Raw genomic sequence first — 21327 nt, 5'->3', positions numbered from 1 at the left:
AAACTTCAGATAGAGAGTGAGGTGGGTGAATATGGAGATGAGTGTGAGCGGGAAGAGAGGAATGAGGAGAATGGAGATCAGGATGAAGACGATATGGGATCACCATTGAGCGAGCGAGCAAGCAAGCAAGCAAGCAAGCAAGCAAGCAAGCAAGCGGGGGGAGGACTGACCAAGAGGTTGAATTCTTTTTATGGGGATACTTTTGTATATCTCAATAACTGAAGATGTTACAGATGTGGGAATAGGTATTTGGAATCTGCTTTAAAAATAAAGAAACATGCATTTACTTTTTCGACTTGAGGGAAGACTGTTTCTCATAAGTACAGTTCTATGTCGCAGGGATGTCTTAGCCCCAAAAGGTAATACCACAAACATGGTTTACAAAGAATTTCTGGGGTAAATGAAACTCAATTTTTCGGTGAGTTTTTATACTGAAGGAATTTTCAGATAATGTCTTAGTACAACGCCGAGAAACGTTTACTTTGATCAAATTATGAAATCCACACGAGCGAATCCGCGGGTAATTGCTAGTTTTCTAATAAAAGTGTACCGGACGGTACACCTCCGCGCCGCTAATTCAAACATTGCGCCAGTTGAAACTCCCCTACTGGAGAAAGCCTGAACTTCAACAACCATATTAATTCTAAGGTTTCTCAGAAGATGTCTTTACTGTAAATTTTGAAGTGTTCTGAACTATGTCGGTTTCGATTTGTTTTTGTTTTCTCTGTACTAAGAAGTGTGAACATTCTCTCCTAGATGGCACTACTTAAGAACTACAATTGTGCACCCTAGTGCGAAGTGAAGGAACTTTTTTGAAGAAATTTTGTAGTCATAAGTTTGTTCTTTGTTAAATTTCTTTCAGTTATTTTTTGGGTTGGCAGTATAACCCTTCTCTCTCCGCTTGTTTTGAATTTAGCCAATCCCGAATTTCTCTAATTAATTTTTCACCAATAACGTATGTCTTCTCCGATATGGAGATGTTGCTTTATGCTACCCAATAAAATTGAGGGGGGTGTGGGTTCTCATTCTTGAAAGGTCTCGAATGTTCCACGAGGGTATTTGAACTGCTGATTTTCTGGTCTCCGGGCCACTTCAGTAACATCTATCCGTGTGTGATTATGTAGCAGGGGGCGGGAAGCGCCTCTTCCTTCGGGCAGCAGTTATTCCATAAGGTAATGGCCTTTTAATAACTTCTTTTCTCGCTAGCTCAGCAGTTTAACCCTCGGGGCAGGTTCGAAACTTTTATCACGTAACTTTCCTTTAAAATGTAAAAGACACTTGGTATAAATTCTGTCTCTTTAACTACAAATTGGGATAGAGAGTGCCTAACCCTCTCCAGCTCCCACTCATATTGTTTTGAGGTGACCATGTTTTCATAACAGTTTCCCTTCTCTTCATAATGTAATAAAGTTTTCCTATCGTGTCACCTCCGTAGTATGGGATTAGCCCTTGCATAAGCGGCCTAGTGCCAAATAGGTTTAAAAAAAGTGTATCAGGAGTGCAAGTTACGCCTCCACTCAAGTTGGTATTTTGGGGCCATGTAATTGTCCTGTTTCTTTACTGAATAGGCCTCAGTAGGTTGGGTATTTTTACCCCTGTTATTGTGTGCCTGGAGGGCAGCTTGAAGGTGGAGTTTGGTGTGGCCTTTGAATAGGTTTGAACTTTGAGAGCGGGTTGCTCTTTCTTAAATTTGGTTTCTGTGTGCCTCGAGCAGGCTTAACTGGGTAATTGGGAGCTAGTGCTCCTTGGCATGATTGGGGTTTTCTGCCCCTTTGTTGAAATTCGTACATAGGTAAAGTTGGGCTCATTGCTCAAGGATTGCGTGTCTGGGAGCTCGAAGCCCAAACCCCTTAACAAACTGCAATTGAACATTCTTAATTTGTTGATATGCTACTGAGTACCTGTTATACTTGTTATTTCTTGATCTTGAAAAGAAAATATAACCTTTGTTAAATTTTAAATTAACTTTAATGTCGTGAGTTGAGACCTATTCATCCCAGCACCTTCTTTCACCTCTGCCGGTCCACAAAACATCGTAACAAAAAGTATAGAAAGTATAGATTAAAATGGAATAAGGCATTGCCTTGAAGTACAGAGATATATATAATTCAAATTAGAAGTTAAAATAACACATTAAAATATGCAAACACAAACTAGAATACAGTCAATGAGATAAAAACGTAGTTAACAAAAAAATACACTGATACAAAATATATCATCACACACGATTAAAAAGGCCACTATCCCTCATAAAACGGATGATGAGGTCTGCTGACTGCTCGCCATCTCGTAGGATGAGGGAAATGGCATTCGGGAGTTGTAGACTACGGCACACATCGGCCAGGTCCATGCACTCCGTAAAGATATGTACCACGGTTATATGACGCCCGCAAGTACACACTGGGGGAGTGTTCACCCTTCTGTAGGTACGAGTGCGTTATCATGCCATGGTGAATCCGAAGACGACATAATACCACTGCTTCTCGAACTGCTTCTCTTCGAGAAGCCCGAAGTGAGGTCATCCATATCTTGGTAGTTTCTTTTATCACTCTCAGCTTATTTGGGTGAGTGGTGGCCTGCCACTCCATCTCCGGATGGGACATAGCCAGATGTCTCTGCTGAAAGCAAATGTCACTGGCAGGAACCCTGTAAGGCAACAAGGGCAAGGTAACAGCCTACCTGGCAGCCTGGACAGCTAACTTGTTTCCCTCTACACCCACGTGCTGGGGAGCCACAGGGTGAAAAACTAACAGGGTGGTTGGATGAGATTATGGTAGAGATAATGGTAGAGATATGGCAAAAGGAGAAAAAACCGGAGCAATGGAATATAGCAATACTCCACCCAGGGTACTATATCAAAAGCTTTTGAAGTTAACCAAGGATTGTGACAGGGTGATGTACTCTCCACCCTTCTGTTTAACATTGCCTTGGAGAGGGTAATGCGAATGATACAAGAGAGCGACCCATATGGAACATTGTTTAATCAAGTACACAAGACCTTGCATACACAGATGATATTGATTTCCTACCTACTAGGAGGTAACAGGATCTGGAAAAGCAGTTGGGAAAACTACAAAAAATATGGGACTTATGATTAATCAGTCAAAAACAAGTACATGTTAATATCTAGAAAAAATTATAGTGAAGCAGGAAAAAATGTGAATTTCAATGGGAAGGTATATGAATGCTGCAAGAGCTTTAAATATCTAGCTGAAAACGATGATATGAGCGAACACATGCTAGGATAGCTGCTGGTAATGGGAGTTACTTTGCCATAAGCAGAGATTTAAAGCAAGAAGCCTTAGTAGGAATTTGAGGCTGACTGCTTATCGTATGGTGCCTTAGTAGGAATTTGAGGCTGACTGCTTATCGTATGGTAGTGAGACTTGTGGTGATGTATGGTTTGGAGACTTGGATTGTTATGGAGATGGGAAAGGAAGATCCTTAGGAAAGTCTATGGATCAGTAAAAGATGGTGGACTCTGGCGAATTATGAATAAGAAGGAAATCAGTGAGCTGCATAACAAACCAGATATAGTAGTAGAAATAAAGAATAGTACAATGCGATGGTTGGGACATGTAGAAAAAATGACAGAGTAAAAGAAAAACTGTACAATGGGAAACCAGAAGGACACTGTATGAGGGAAAGACAGAGGATCAGATGGTTGGACAACGTGGAGGAGGACCTGAGAAGGAAAGGAGTCGGAAAATGGAGAACCGAAGTAGTGAATAGAAAAGAGTGGGTGGAGATTGTTCAGGAGGCCAAGACCCTACAAGGGCTGTAGCGCCAAGGAGTAAATAAGTAAGTAATATGTATAATTTATGTTTTCTTTGTTGTAAATTTTGTACATATGATGCTAGTGATACGAATAAAGAAAGAGCTATGTATTTGATTTGTTTTATATTAATGCACTTTTATTATCATTATTGTACTAAATTAATTTAATTAGTTATCTGCTAAATAGTCCAATTAAATACAACTCGAGTACCAGATTCGCTCTCTAGACAAGTTCTGGAGCTCACATTATATTACTGCAGTTAATCTTTTATCTCTTGGTTGACATCGAGGTGTCGTAATTATTAATCTTCTCCCCTAATGTTTTAGTTGTGGGCTAATCGCCATTGAAATTCCTGTCTTATAACTCTAATTTTCCTCGAACAATCTTCCTTTCTTTTCCTTACTACTTAAAGTTTTATCTAATTCACAACTTCTCTGTGCATAGTGCTCATACTCTTCGTTTGAACCTATGGCAAGAAAAGTTCCTTGTATGTGCAGACCTCTATACGGAGAGTTCGTTCTACGATGCTCCGCCCACTAACCAATAAGAGCTTTCCTTGTTGGGAGCTTTTGATTACCCATCCTGCCGGGCGAGAGCCGCTATTAAGGTGTTGTGAGTTGTAGGAGATGAATCATCTGTATACCATGTATCTCATGTGGGAGCGGATTTCAGCCTGCGTAATGGATTATGGCTGAAGAACACTTGTGAGAGGGCTCTTTCTTGCCCTCAATATGTTTGATGTGATCTACATCTTTTTCATGGGAACGTCCCCAAACTGTATGGATTTTTATTTTCCTTAAGATTTCATCATCTATGTGAGTATTAAAATGGCGCTACGGCGTCATCTCAACTTTGCGGAATTCATTCTGGACCGTTAGTGAACAGGAATCTCTTTCGGCCTGCATCTGTTTTGGAAACTTATGGTATAGTGTGGCGTGTTGAACTCCTTATAGTATTCCGTCTGTTTTTCCCGGCTATAAACAAAAAAAAAAAAAAAAAAAAAAAAAAAAAAAAAAAAACCTAGCGTGTCTAAATTATCATTTGTTGTAAACATAACTTCACATTTTGAGGTATCAATGCTATTAATCGCATACTGTAAGTGCACTTAAACTTGGGGTGAAGCTAAAATTATGAGAAAAAAAATTAAAAGATAATGTAATATTTTATTTATAGTTGCTAACAAATCACCCCACTAGGTAAAGTTTTGAACCATTTGAATTCTAACCAAGAGGACGGATATTTTATTTAATTTTCTCTATCTTAATTTCATGGTTCATGTTTGTGGCTTACTGTAGTCACGTCCTAGTTCGTGAACCATGGGCAATGGCTGAGTGGCCTAGTAAGTGGTCCTGAGAGTCGGGATACCAGTTGCTATGGAATGGGAGTGGGCATCTCAGACATATTCTGAGTCATGGCCCTCTTTATGCTCAGGCGGCTAGGACTATACAATTCACCGGTGGTCCATAACCCGTTAGAGGAGAGATCCTCACTTGGACCATGTGCAAGTAGGGTAGCATCCTGCTTCATGAATTTACCGAGCTCAGAACATTTTAAGCAAGCCTCGGACCTATGGAAGTAATGGAGTCCCATTCCCATTTGACAGGCGAGGGACTCCTTGGAAACAACTTGGCGAACGAAATGGAATTCGATGGGGAGCTATCAATATTAATGGGGCTTATGGAAGAAAGAAGGTAGAACTGGCGGAGTCAGCAAAGAGGATGCATCTGGATGTGCTAGGAGTAAGTGATATTTGGGTAAGGGGAGATAACGAGGAAGAGATAGGAGAATATAAAGTCTACTTGACGGGTGTTAGAAAGGGAAGGGCAGAGTCTGGAGTAGGGCTCTTTATCAGGAATACCACTGCACGTAACATAGTTTCCGTTAGGCACGTAAATGAGCGAATGATGTGGGTAGATTTGTCAGTTGGAGGAATTAGGACAAGAATTGTGCTCGTGTATTCACCATGTGAGGGTGCTGATGAGGATGAAGTTGACAAGGTTTATGAAGCATTGAGTGACATCATTGTCAGGGTCAACAGCAAGGATAGAATAGTGCTAATGGGCGATTTCAATGCGAGAGTTGGGAATAGAACTGAAGGATACGAAAGGGTGATTGGTAAATGTGGGGAAGATATGTAAGCTAATGGGAATGGGAAGCGTTTGCTGGACTTCTGTGCTAGTATGGGTTTAGCTGTTACGAATACATTCTTCAAGCATAAGGCTATTCACCGCTACACATGGGAGGCTAGTGGTACCAGATCCATAATAGACTATATCTTAACAGACTTTGAATTCAGGAAATTTGTTAGGAATGTACGAGTTTTTTGCGGATTTTTTGATGATTCAGACCACTATCTGATCTGTAGTGAACTAAGTATATCTAGGCATAGGGTAGAGAAAGTGAAATCTGTCTGCAAACGAATAAGGGTATAAAATCTCCAGGACGAGGAAATTAGACAGAAGTACATGGATATGATTAGTGAGAAGTTTCGAACAGTAGAGAGTAAGCAGGTTCAGGATATAGAAAGTAAATGGGTGGCATACAGGGATACTATAATAGAAACAGCAAGGGAATGCCTAGGAACAACTGTGTGTAAAGATGGGAAAAGGCAAACATCTTGGTGGAATGATGAAGTGAGAGCAGCCTGTAAACGTAAAAAGAAGGCTTATCAGAAGTGGCTCCAAACAAGGGCCGAGGCAGACAGGGATTTGTACGTAGATGAAAGAAACAGAGCGAAACAAATAGTTGTTGAATCCAAAAAGAAGTGATGGGAGGATTTTGGTAATAACCTGGAAAGGCTAGGTCAAGCAGCAGGGAAACCTTTCTGGACAGTAATAAAGAATCTTAGGAAGGGCGGGAAAAAGGAAATGAACAGTGTTTTGAGTAATTCAGGTGAACTCATAATAGATCCCAGAAAATCACTGGAGAGGTGGAGGGAATATTTTGAACATCTTCTCAATGTAAAAGGAAATCATCCTGGTGGTGTTGCAAACAGCCAAGCTCATGGAGAGGAGGAAAATGATGTTGGTGAAATTATGCTTGAGGAAGTGGAAAGGATGGTAAATAAACTCCATTGTCATAAGGCAGCAGGAATAGATGAAATTAGACCTGAAATGGTGAAGTATAGTGGGAAGGCAGGGATGAAATGGCTTCATAGAGTAGTAAAATTAGCATGGAGTGTTGGTAAGGTACCTTCAGATTGGACAAAAGCAGTAATTACACCTATCTATAAGCAAGGGAACAGAAAGGATCGCAAGAACTATCGTGGTATCTCGTTGATTAGTATACCAGGCAAGGTATTCTCTGGCATCTTGGAAGGGAGGGTGCGATCAGTCGTTGAGAGGAAGTTGGATGAAAACCAGTGTGGTTTCAGACCACGGAGAGGCTGTCAGGATCAGATTTTCAGTATGCGCCAGGTAATTGAAAAATGCTACGAGAGGAATAGGCAGTTGTGTTTATGTTTCGTAGATCTAGAGAAAGCATATGACAGGGTAGCGAGGGAAAAGATGTTCACTATACTGGGGGACTATGGAATTAAAGGTAGATTATTAAAATCAATCAAAGGCATTTATGTTGACAATTGGGCTTCAGTGAGAATTGATGGTAGAATGAGTTCTTGGTTCAGGGTACTTACAGGGGTTAGACAAGGCTGTAATCTTTCACGTTTGCTGTTCGTAGTTTACATGGATCATCTGCTGAAAGGTATAAAATGGCAGGGAGGGATTCAGTTAGGTGGAAATGTAGTAAGCAGTTTGGCCTATGCTGACGACTTGGTCTTAATGGCAGACTGTGCCGAAAGCCTGTAGTCTAATATCTTGGAACTTGAAAATAGGTGCAGTGAGTATGGTATGAAAATTAGCCTCTCGAAGACTAAATTGATGTCAGTAGATAAGAAATTCAACAGAATTGAATGTCAGATTGGTGATACAAAGCTAGAACAGGTCGATAATTTCAAGTATTTAGGTTGTGTGTTCTCCCAGGTAGGTAATATAGTAAGTGAGATTGAATCAAGGTGTAGTAAAGCTAATGCAGTGAGCTTGCAGCTGCGATCAGCAGTATTTTGTAAGAAGGAAGTCAGCTCCCAGACGAAACTATCTTTACATCGGTCTGTTTTCAGACCAACTTTGACGGGAGCGAAAGCTGGGTGGACTCAGGTTATCTTATTCATAAGTTAGAAGTAACAGACATGAAAGTAGCAAGAATGATTGCTGGTACAAACAGGTGGGAACAATGGCAGAAGGGTACTCGGAATGAGGAGATAAAGGGTAATTTAGGAATGAACTTGATGGATGAAGCTGTACGCATAAACCAGCTTTGGTGGTGGGGTCATGTGAGGCGAATGGAGGAGGAGAGGTTACCTAGGAGAATAATGGACTCTGCTATGGAGGGTAAGAGAAGTAGAGGGAGACCAAGACGACGATGGTTAGACTCGGTTTCTAACAATTTAAAGGTAAGAGCATACCTGCCAACTTTACAAAACCAAAAATCAGGAGATTTTGATATGAAAATCAGGAAAAATCAGGAGAAATCAGGAGAAATAAGGAGATACAATTGGTCAAAACTGCTCATTCTACATGTCTTGCGCAATACAGTATTACGATATATTTATAATACTTATAGTGTCAAACCCGACTGTTGCTATACAAGGCTACAAGGCTAAAAATTACACATTTCTATTCCCTCACAGAAAGTATGTGAGTGAGATGATCTGTCCCTGATAAGCCTTTACATGTTATAAATCTCATTTTTGGTCCGTATTGAAAATTTACAGTTCAACAACAATAAAGGTGTTTTAATTTAATCCACCTATTCAATACTTTTATTTCCACTTATAGTGGTTACATAAATAGACTCACAGTTAAATGAGGCATGTTTTGCCCTCAATTAAGGGCATCTTCAGCCTAAAAACAATCAAAAGTACAACTAATATTAAAAGTGGAAGCTAAAAGTTTAGCCAGTTATTAAAATTCGGGACATAAAAATGTGAAAAATGATACAATATATAAAGATGCCAATGGAAACATTGTCAATGATTAAACTATAATCTTTGTCGGAGACTAAAACTTCTTTCATTAAAATTCCAATTAAAACAGTTCATTTAAAATGTTAGTGGAAAACCAAAGTGGTAATAATATAATGCCAACGACATGAGGGCGTGAACATAAGCATAAACATGATTGTCATAAATGTAATATGTCCAAGGCCGCTGACGAATTTCTTGGACCAGTGGCGGCTGGTGCAGAAAATTGGTTGTGTGCTGTAACCCATCCCCACTCCAAACAATAAAAAATATTTAGAAACATACCGGTATGTGGTTTTCAAGAGGCGGCTCTCCACTGAGTTTTCCACACTGAACAAACATGCGAACAACCCCAACACATATACACATTCCTCATAAACGAACTATAAAACTATATAATTAAACACACAACAACACTTGCAATGGCGAAATATTCACAAACTCAAACACTTGGTGTGAGCACGCAAAATAGAACCTCCCAAGTTACCAACATCATTGAAATAAAACCAGCAACGTCGTAATGCAAAATTACATGTTGTTTTTATAGTGACATTTATAAACTAGACATTTTTAGTTAAAGAAAATCACAATATCTTGTCCTTATTTTGACAGTATAAAAAGTACAATTCTTATAGTTCATCGATTTACAAATGTGGCTATGGAATAGGCAAGTTGGTAGTATTCTATCCTCTTTGGTATTAAAAGACCTGGTGGGAACAGCTGTACAGTATTTTGTTTTCCTGTTTGCTTTGAGCGATCCCCTCTTAAATACTACCGCCGAGTCAAGAGGGTGCCAGCTGCCACGTTCTCATATCGGTCGTAATGCAAGTGTGACTTGTGCTAGTGCTGCCTCTCTGTGGTCAAACGAAGATCACTATGAAGTGATGTCTTGGCTGTTGTTTCCACAGCTTATCGGAACACATTCTCTTTGTCTCGGAAAAGTTTGGCACGCATGCGCAAAAGGCAGAGCTCCTGGTTTCTGGCTAAAAGCTTAGAAATTCTTGCTGAGCTGTGATAGCACAGCACCCGGCGTGGAGCGCACCAGTAGTTACCTGGTTGTGAGGGGAGTTGAATAATTTCCTATTCTTTGGCTGACGTCTTTTTCAATGCACCGTATTTGATTGTAAATAATATTTTTAAACTAATTTATTTTTCCAATAGGCAATGTGCTGCAGCACTTCAGCAAATAAGGTACGGCCGCCCCTGTGTAGGTCCTTCTTTAACAAATTCACGACACGTCAGGTTCTGAACCACGCCACACCATTCTACATTGAGGGACTGAGAGACTGAGCAGACTACAAGACACATTGTGAAGGAATGCCCAAAAAAATGATTGGCAGCGGGCCTACCTGTCTTACATGCAACTAGTGAAGATGATGTCCGCTAGTTGAACACCCTTCTTTGATGTTGTTTGTATAATTTGTTTCCTGATGTCCTTTGTTGTTATTTGAGGCAAACGAGATATAAAAAAGAAGAAAAATACCAGTAGGTCCTAGGTTCAATTCCTGGTCAGTCTATGAATTTCAATTCTGGATTGAGCAGACCACAACAAGCTGATATGGGGTTCAGTCAGCCTCATGAGTCCAACTGAGGAGCCATATAATAAAAGAGGCAAGATAACAATATGGCTGAGAATGCTGTGAGGCAATCCAGTATCTGGAGACCATATGACTGCAGTCATCTTGGATGGCCAAGGATCAAATGGGCTTTTATGCAATGGGTTTGTTTGTTTAAGAAATCTCGCATCTGTTTCCGACATGCAAATCTGTAACTGTGTACACTTCTCAATTAATTAGTTCATACTTTACCAATAAATACATATTTTAAGAATATAACATTTCCCATTTCATACAATCTTTCTCCTTACTCTATGCTATGATGTAATTCATTTACCTGTACCATGTCATTAGCAATCTGGATAGAACAAAATACAACAAGCTGCTGTTCTTTAAATACAATAGCAATATAACCGACTTACCTACATTGCAAACAACTAATGATTTGTCCACTAGACTGGTAACAATCAGACCTCCTATTTTGGTTGTGTTGCTCACATACACATCATTAGGCCATTTTAATTTCAGATTCAACACCTGTAAAAAAATACACATCATTAGGCCATTTTAATTTCAGATTCAATACTTGTAAAAAAAAAAAAAAAAAAAAAAAAATAATAATAAACAAAGGCTTTAGACATTTTGAAGTCATTTGAGTTTTTATCCTGTAAATATCAAGGGAGTATTTGAGTAAGTCTGGCAAAAAAAGAAATATTCATGTTTTGCATAACAGCTTTAGTGGTCTGATTAGTTCTTTACACCAGACGTCATCACGTAGTTGCTCTAGGGAGCCGGTGTTACTTGCTCTGCTCGGGACGGGTGCTGGTCATGTGACAAGAGAGCAGCGGACAGGCGGGTTTCATACCGTTAACGTACTGTACTTGCCACTCGGAAATGTTACCATATGAACAACAGCTTTTATAATAATAATAATAATAATAATAATAATAATAATAATAATAATAATAATAATAATAATAATATTTATTTATTTATTTATAACTTGTCTAAAATACATTTGCAAATATGCAGTAGGATATTATACATTATCTTTGCAATTATTTACACCTGCAAAGCACTTGATGTGCTTATCTGCCGGTGTAGTTGTTTCACATTTGTATACAATGTTGCAATCCTTACTCTTTACAACATTAATAAGGTACCGGTATGTATATTTACATTAGCATTGTAATTTTGTCCTGTGGTGTGAGTTTTTCTTAATCCCTGAAAATATCACTCAAAATAGCTAAGTATTTGGTACATTTTTCATTCCATGAACAAATATTTAAACTGTAATTTTATTATGTATGATCCATAGTTTCACATGTTTTTTTTGTTGATATTTGGTTTTCAAGTGTGTCAATTCTGAGGGCAACTTGTTCAAAAATTTAGGAACTACAACTTGCAGTGTTCTGGATCCATATTTGTTGTAGTACCTCATGACCTGAAAATAACTTATATGCCTCAGCCTCAGTCTTGTTCCATGTGTATGTTCATTAACAATTCTAAATTGTGGCTTCCAGTAATTTTCTTTAATTATGTTGTACATATAAAGTTGTTTAACTCTCAAGAACATTTCCTTCTGGTACATCCCTGTCAACATATTCTCACTTATGCTAAATATTTCTCTGTTTTCATACCTAAAGAATGCTATGACAATGCGATTTTGTAACATTTGTACCATGTTTATGTCTGTAACAGAAGCTGATCCCCATACACTTACACCATATGATATAAGTGACTCAACAAGTGAATGATAAACCATTTTTAAGCTATCATGAGGTATTATATACTTAACCATTTGCATTTTGAACAAGCTTAGCCTCAGTCTTTCACACAACTTATTAATATGTTGCTTCCATGAAAAATATCTATCTATTATTATACCTAAATATTTCATGTTATCAACTTCCTCTATTACATAGTCACAATTGCATGATTTTTGTTCACCATCGTGAATGCACTGAACTGAATAGCCTGTTATTTTAATGTTTTCTCTTTGCATTTTTGGGGTAGTAATGTTCAAGACTTTTGTTTTTGAAGTATTAATTATTAGACCCTTATCATGGCCCCATTCTTGAAAGTAGTTGTACTCCATTTGTAAATGCTTCTCTGCCACTTTTGGGTTTTTATGTACTGATACAATTAGTTTATCATCTGCATACATGAAATATTTACAGTTTTTAAAACATGAGCTTATATCATTGACAAAAATAATATACAAAATGGGTCCTAGGATACTTCCTTGTGGAACACCTCTTTTTATAGAAGTTATTTCTCCATATATATTATCAATTTTTACCCTATACGTTCGGTCAGTCAGATAACTTTCAAAAACTTTTAGTGGTGTTCCTCTTACCCCAATTTTGCTTAAGGCTGCAATAATTTTTTCATGGGAAATTGAATCAAATGCCTTTGAGAAATCAATAAACATAGCTAAAATGTCCATACCTTGATTTAGCTTCGCATTGATCAAATTGGAGAATTCCTCAAGAAAATTACTTGTACCCTTGTGTTTTTGATAAGCAAATTGATGTTCATCAGTAATTTTAAATTTTTCTAAATATGAGATTAGGTGATCAGCAATGTATCTTTCAACTACTTTACCTATAGTTTGAAGAATAGATATCTGTCTATAGTTTTCATACTGTAAATGTGAACCTTGCTTGTAAACAGGTCTAACAACAACAACAACAACAACAACAACAACAACAACAACAACAACAACAACAACAACAACAACAACAACAACAACAACAACAACAACAACAACAACAACAACAACAACAACAACAACAACAACAATAATAATAATTTGCAGCATGAATCATTTGAGACGAACAGGACACAGATTACGGAGTATAACAGGACAACAAAATTATTCACTGACAAAGGAAATATACAGCAGTGTGCAATATTTCCTGAATAAATACATTTTCATGGTTAACTGAAGCTTTTGGACACCTACATTTGCCGAAAGAAAATACAATTTATGTGATTTGTACATATTCTTTCCACTCTCATTAACATATATTTCAGTAATTGTATGGCATTTCTTCTTCTTCTTCTTCTTCTTTTATGACCACATAGGATCACTTTAGTCAGTCCGTCGTTCAGGTCTCTTTGAAGGGATTGTTCGGGCTTTGCGGTCCTCCCAGTACTTCTTCAGACGCTCCGATCTTCGTGCCCTTTCCTCAGTTGAAAATGTGCGTGTTGTTGGTTTGTTTTGTGTAAGGGTAAAGCGGAGGTTTGTATTCTTGAGTTTTGTATTCAATTTTATCTTATTTTTGGTGTCTTCTGTTGTAAGGCCTATATATGGCATTTATGACTATGACAACAAATTAAACACACAAACTGAAACACATCAGTGGTGTACTTCTCCTTCATGGGACCTTTGAGCTCATTTAGATAGTAGTGTCTCAATGTTTGGTACTATCGTTTGCGTACTGGCAAGTCGCAAAACACATTTCAAGTTTTCATCGGTAAGCCTACTTCTGTGTCTAGATTTACAAATCTTCATTAATGAAAACATATGTTCACATAAATAAGTTGATCCGAATATACTTACAATATGAGCATTAAATGTGTACCTCTATGAAATCTCTCCCATGGAAAATGAGCATCAAACTGTTTGTGTTTGCAAACCTATCTTTCATTTGAGTATCACCCTGAAAGTCAATCAGTTCTAGCTGCAGTTCTAGTCTAACAGTTTGCACATCCACTGAGAAGGGAATAACGAACACCTGCAGATCCTTTTCTAAAGCCTGAATATCATGAAACTTACCCTCATAGTGACATAAAAACCTCTTTATACTCTTCTAATTTTTTTTAAAATGTGATTTCATATTTTATTACATATTACACATTTTGCTGTGTTATTTTCTTGAACTATTAAATACTCTTCTTCCCAAGAAGGTTTGAAACTTGTTGGCGTCGATGGCCTACGCTGTGCTGAAATCTCTTCCATAGTAAATGCAACATTAACCGACTAGAGTTGAAAGTCGTGTGGTGTGAGGATAAAGACGGAAACACACTAGTGTCTCCTCTCATGAGTTCATGCGTATCTTGTCACAATCTAACCTGCCCAGAAAGATGTGCTATACCTTTGCGCCACTGACCAGCAGTACGTACTACGTCATGCACTTGCCATACTTCTTCCTGTACTTGCTCACTAAGCTGCTCTCTTTCCTCGAGAGCGGGGAGCAAACTGGCTCTGAAGGCATTTCGCTCTCGATTGACGATGCTTGCTTTACACCACAACGGTGCAATGAAATTGTATTTTAAGTTGATAGTAGTGTATTTGACTAGCTCATGCATATTTTGCTTATGATCAAATGTTTGATTGCTTTTCTAATCTTTAAAAGCATTCCAGTAGCCGTGTACGTGGGCAAGTCAAGCTTAATTACATTATTCACTGTTAATGTTCATTATGCATACCTGCCAACTTCACAAAACCAAAAATCAGGAGATTTTGATATGAAAATAATGAAAAATTAAGAGATACAATTGGTCAAAACTGCTTATTCTACATGTCTCGCGCAATACAGTACTATGATATAACACTTATTGTCTCAAAGCCCGACTGTTGCTGTACGAGGCTACAAGGCTAAAAGTTACACATCTCTATTCCCTCACAGGAAGTATGTGAGTGAGATGATCGGTCTCTGATAAGCCTACCGAAAATAGTATGAACTCATGCTCCACATGTGTGAATCAGTCATGCACTTAGATGCCATTACTTAGCAAATGAATAGATTAATATATTATTGCATCAAGCGCCCGTGCGATTATGCGAAGCGCAATGCTATTTGGAGCAAATAACTTGCTGATGTACCCGTGCTTCGCTACGGAATTCTCAGAAAGACTGTCCTTATAGTTTTCCCAACTGAAGTCAACATAGGTCATTACAATGATGCCAGTTTGAATGTTGCGATTAAAAGCAATGCTATCATATGAAATATTCGTTAAAATGAAAAACAGCACATTTTCTCATGTTTAGCGAAAAGTACTACGGTGTCGATCTAGCAATTCAAAGTTTCTGACCTAGAATGACCAGGCTGCAGACAGCCATGAACACTCCCGTGTAATTATTCCGTTTAAGTGTGCACACTGCTCATTCCAATCACTGCCTCAGAGTAGGGATCGAATAGCTGGAATACTATGATGATCCAGTGTGTTACGAACCAGTAGTATCAGAAAATTTATGAACCAGAGGAATGGCATGCTAAAGAAAAGAGAGATCTAACTCCCCACTCCCTAGCTACTTTCCCGCCAATATTCAGGCAGGCTGTTATACTCGATACGCAGCAGTAATCCCATCTATCGAAGATAAATGGCAGCAGAATACACAAAGCACATCACAACAAGCAATGGTCAGTGAAACATTATCGTTGATCAATTTTATGAGCTTTCCATATTGGAGGCCTTCACATTGAGTTTCCTTCCGCATCTGTGATATTAGAGCGCCTAATGTAAAGTGAGTTCTCCTTTCTTTCATGACTCCCTCTTGTGTTATTATTCAAGTGATTCCTTCATGACTTTTTCTCATTCTTACAATCATCTTCAAAATTTGATCACCATCACCACCAATATTATTACAGTCGGCACGGTAAAACTGAATAAGACATAAATAATCGGAAATTGTATTCTCTATAACTTTTATTATGTAGTACTTTTCAATATGACCAGTAAGATAAGAAATTAAAAATTAAATTTTTGGCACCTTCCCCTAAACTACCATTTTGAACAGAGTGAATAAAATTATTTATAGCGTAGACTGTAGTTCCTTATTCCCCAACTTTACATAAAATTCTGTTCACCCATTTTCTTGTACCTCGGCGCTGATATGGACTTAGCAAAAATATCCAAATTCATGAATATCTCTGTTATCATAGCCGGTACAGTAAAATGTATAAGACATAAATGATAGGAAATTTAATATAACTTTAGTTATGTAGTATTTATATAAATTTATATTTACATAAATATTTGAGAATAAAATTTTAGGCCTTCCCCTAAACTACCATTTCACTCAGCGTGAATAAAATTATTTATGGCCTAGATTGTGGCGACTTATTCCCCGATGTTATATACCAATTTTCATTAAATTCTCTTCAGCGTAAATCCTTGCACCTATAGGTGGTTGCATGATGATTGTTATCAGATCTTCCCTTAATTTAATTTTTACCAAGAACTGATGATGACTCCATGGGAGTCGAAACTGGTCTTCTTATAATTTAATAAATTGTTGCAATGTGTTGAATGGTGGAACATCTCTCAAACTCTACATTATTGGTGAAACGTCAACACGGAAATGAAGATCGTAACTTACGAACATAGCATGGGACATACAGGTTTCAGTAAAAATCGCACATTCGCGCACATTTCTCGCATTAATAAACGTCGATATTTCATTTGAAAGTGGCCAATGACTGGAGGACTTCTGGCCACCGGAGCAAAAAAAGCTGAAATTACGGGAAAGGATGTTAAATTTTTCTATAGTGTCATACCCAAATCTGATAGCATGTCCAAGGAATTGTAAAACTCACAGATGATAATCAGATTCTGAGGCTGAGCTGGTTAATTAGGAACCATCAGTGAAAAATGAATCCCACCAACCAAGGCCCAATGTTTGGGTAGCCAGGCTCTATCAGGACAAAGAGTGAGTGAGAGAGGGTGGAACCCCTTTATAAGAAATAACTTTGGTCTAGCTGGCCTGGCTGGTAGTACCTTGTGAGGGCCCCTTTCTTGTGTACAGGAGAAGATGGTGAAAAAGGACTTACATCCCAAAAGCAAAGAAAGAGGAAGAACTTTCTTCACCTAGCGGCATTTGTACTTCAGTGAAATGGATGCAAAAGGCGTCAGTACTCTAAGAAGAGCGGCCTTATTCAACACCTGGCAGTACATATTGTATGCACATAGACGAAGTAGGGAACTGTTAAAGGTTAAAGGAGTTCACCCTAGCAGGAAAACATTTGACTGTGATAGGCGTAGCAAGTCAACGGAAAAGGAAAAAAGAAGAGCTGCTTGCAGAAGGAAAAAAGAGCCTCAGAAAGAACAGAAAAAACAGACTGTAACCAATTCTTCTCATACTTTTGAAACAAATGACTCATTATAGCTCAAAGCTAATACAGGTAATGACAGAAATAATAACACTTGGATTAGACAAAACAAGAGAAGTGTTCCCAAACTGTGGATTGAAACCCTTCATATAGAAACAATCACTGGGAAGGTGGAAGAGACAATAGATGTGATAAAAAGAAGAAAACTGGATTTGGAGAAAGAAGATGAAAAGGGGAACATAGGAAGAACTGTGTAGAAGAGGTTTAAAATGATACTGGATTGGAAATGAGGAAGGAAGGAAGAATGGAGAGGGTTGGGGAAGCTGAAATGAGGAAGGTGAGAAGTTGCTGGATTTATGCAAAAGGAATAGGTTGCTGGCTGGAAACTCTTGGTTAAAAAAAAATAAATAGAAACAGCCATGAAATAACCTGGTACAGTAGAGACTGGTGTAGAAAGTCAGTGGTGGACTACACATTCTTTAACAGCAAGATGAAGAGAAATATTACGAACTTGAAATTATTGAGAAGATCAACTACTAGTAATGAACCTGAGATGGACAAAGGACAAGAAGGGAACAGAAAAATAAGAGTAACAATTACAAGTATGGAAGCTGATGGAGGAGAAAGTCAAGAAAGAGTACCTGAAAATAATAAAGAAAAACATGTCAATGGATGAACTAAAAACAGGAGAACAGAGAATATTAAAAAACACACCGAGAGGCAGCAGAAGTACAGTAGTATGTGGAAAGACTAGTATGAAGAAAAGAATAAAGGATATCCTTCCAGTAGTCATGTTTGTTGACAACTCAGGAAGATAGAAACAAGAGAAGAATATCAGTTGAGAAAGAAAGAAAGAAAGAAAGAAAGAAAGAAAGAAAGAAAGAAAGAAAGAAGTAAAAAAAAAAAAAAAGTGGTGGCAGAGGAGAAAAATGGGAACAGATTGAATATCAAAGTGGAAGTAGCATAATTAATGTTTCTGGCTGTATGCCCCACAAACTACTTTTAGGGTTTTTACAGATGCCGAGGTACCAGAATTTAGTCCTGCAGGAGTTCCTTTACATGCCAGTAAATCTACCGACACAAGGCTGACGTATCTGAGCACTTTCAAATACCACCGGACTGAGACAGGGTCGAACTTGCCAAGTTGGGAGTGGAAGTCGCAATGAGGAAGATGAAAGGAGGGTACACACCAGATTTGAATGACATGAATGTGGAGATGGTGGAAGCAGCTTGGGAGGTAGGGAAACAATTACTATATCAGGTTATATGAATTGTAAGGAAAAAGAAGACTAGGAGAAAACTGGAAGAAGGAAACTGTACCTGCCTTCATGAAAGGATGTGGAAAGGAGTGTAATGACTATAGGGGAGTTACTTTAAAGCATCACTGTGTGAAGAAGATTTTAGAAAAGATTCTAGAGAGATGGATTTGGGTTAAAGTATAAGGATGGCTTCAGACCAAAAAGATCCAGAGCAGATCTAAAGACAGCTACAAGAACAGAATTATGAATAGGTCTCCTGATGCCTTCTTGGAAAATAGGCATATGAAGCATATGCAGAAGGAAGATATGACAAGCCCTGAAAAAGAAAGGAATTGGGAAACAGACTATATGCAGCTTAAAGGAGATGTATCATGGGAGTGTGAATTGTGTGAAAGTACAGTAGGGGGAGAGAGAAATTGGCTTGTGAGGAAATAGGGAGGAGGGAGTTCGGGAGCAATTGGATGCAAGGAATGAAACAGTTTAAGGATATGGCATAAAATTTAGTATGGTGTAATGGTTTATTTTGCTAGTGGTTTATGTCACACTAACACATCAAAGGTTTTCAACGATGCAAGGATAAGAAAGGGTTAGGATTTGGAAGGAAGAGGCTGTGGCCTTATAAAATTAGTTATAAAAAAAAGAGCCAGCATTTTTAACAGAGTGAAACTGGAAAACCACAGAAAACCATCTTCAGGGCTGCCGACAGAAGGATTCGAACTCTCAATCACTCGAATGAAAGTTCACAGCTAAGCGACCCTAACCGCATGACCAACTCGCTCTGTGGTGTAATGATCAGTGGACAACAACTGAGCAAGGTGGAGAGCTCGAAGTACCTAGGCAGCTTAATTAGGAAAATGGAAGAAGCAACAAAGAAATAAGTGGGTCAGGGAGAAGAAGCAGCTTAACCTTTTCTCAAAAATGTTAAATGTTCAGTACAGAGTAAAGAAGTCCTCTGAAACAGCAAAGGAGTGATATACCAGATGTACGATATCCCAATACTGACATATGCTTCAGAAATCTGGGTAATGAGGGGAAAAGTTGGATCCAGGCCAGAGATACAAAATTACTGAGAAGTAGAATAAGAGTAACAAAATGGATAAGAAGGTTATGTATGAAGGTTAGAGAACTAGTGCCAGTGAAACCATGGCAGGATTGGACAGAGGAATCAAGCCTCAGATGGTATGGGTATGTGAAGAGAATGGAGAAAAGAATACCCAGGGAGACGAATGAGATGGGAGTGGGACAGAGGAGACCAAGTGACAGAGAGATGGTGGAGAAGACAGAATATGATGCAGAGGTTGATGTTATGAACAGACCCAGACATTGGCTAGATGCTGTGCTACATGATGATGATGATGATGATGATGATGTTGATGTTGATCACGATGGTGGCTGTGGGGGTGCCGTCCAAGATATGCATAATATTCTTCAGACACATTTTAAAGGAGTTGATTTTTTTTCTGATCTGTAGCATGAGAAGTCCATGTATTATCTCCACAGAGGAAAAAACTATAAATACCAAATATACTACTCTACATTTAGTGATAATGACATAGAGTGACCCTTCCATAAATGGGACAAATTCATCATTAATTTTTTGGCCATAGCTGTTCTTCTCTTAGTCTCCAGAGCACAGCTACCTGAATTGGAAATGACTGAACCAAGGTATAGTATTTCTAAGACAATTTCCAATTCCTTGAAGATGGCTTAGCTCTACCAACAACCATTATTTTGGTCTCGTTCATGTAAAACTGCAGATCCATTTGAGTACTCACATTTTTTACTCAAGTAATGAGCTCATCATTTCCATCTCATCAGTGCCAACGAGTGCAGTATCGTCTGCACTGAATAAGATTACCATACTTTTTATAATATTTATTTATTAGCTAGTGTTCTATGAACATTACTGAAGGAGACCCAACAATAAATAATGGGTTGCTCATATAACTTTGATGCTGATTAACCACTAACTGAGCATTACCTGAGGGGTTTCTGAGCCATAAACAACTCATCAATATGCTTCTAAGTCCCATGGACTCGGCGAAAGCAATAGCATTGGTGAATGATGCCCGTAGCTACCGCTATGTAGCAGAGGTTTAGAATATGTCTTCTACAAGCAATCACTGGGCTGTGAAACGTTTTCAGAATCATCATACCTATCAAAGAAAGCCTGGTTCAGGCTGTTCTAAGTACATGTCTGCCTTGCAAGACTGCTTTTTGAGGCTATCTTTGTCGTGATCACACCGTTTGGAAGAGGTTCCATGATGGTGAGGGGTGGCGTAGCTTCAAATAACTGTACCGATCTTATACTCATTGAGAACGGCTCCTTTGCAGCACATAGGTATACAAGTATGAAGGATGAGTTTTCCACCTAATCAATACTTTAATTTATGAAATGTTTAGAATTATTTACATTATTATGTATAATCACTATTAAGCAGGTTCACCAACAGCTGATGATGATCTTTTTACAGGTCGAAACCGGTACTGTTTTAATGTAAATAAGTCTAAACATTTTGTAAAATAAAGTATTGATTAGGTGGAAAACTCATCCTTCATACTTGTGTGCTTAAATTATCAATTCGGAAAATGAAGCTGATAGATTATAGCACATAGGAGATTCTCATTAATCACGTAATACCATTTGCTTGCA

General features: G+C 38.3%; 1 protein-coding gene across 1 annotated transcript in view; it reads right to left on the bottom strand.

Annotated features, from left to right (window-relative positions):
• Hcs (holocarboxylase synthetase-like protein) overlaps positions 1–21327 on the bottom strand; it is a 307518-nt gene that overhangs the window by 11686 nt on the left and 274505 nt on the right. The window contains exon 17 of the mRNA XM_068226846.1: positions 10777–10891. Within this exon, the coding sequence (XP_068082947.1) occupies positions 10777–10891 (115 nt within the window). The remainder of the gene's footprint in view (positions 1–10776; positions 10892–21327) is intronic.

Source organism: Anabrus simplex, chromosome 3, assembly GCF_040414725.1.
Source record: "Anabrus simplex isolate iqAnaSimp1 chromosome 3, ASM4041472v1, whole genome shotgun sequence".
NCBI classification, from domain to species: domain Eukaryota; kingdom Metazoa; phylum Arthropoda; class Insecta; order Orthoptera; family Tettigoniidae; genus Anabrus; species Anabrus simplex.
This window is presented reverse-complemented; position numbering and strand designations above follow the sequence as displayed.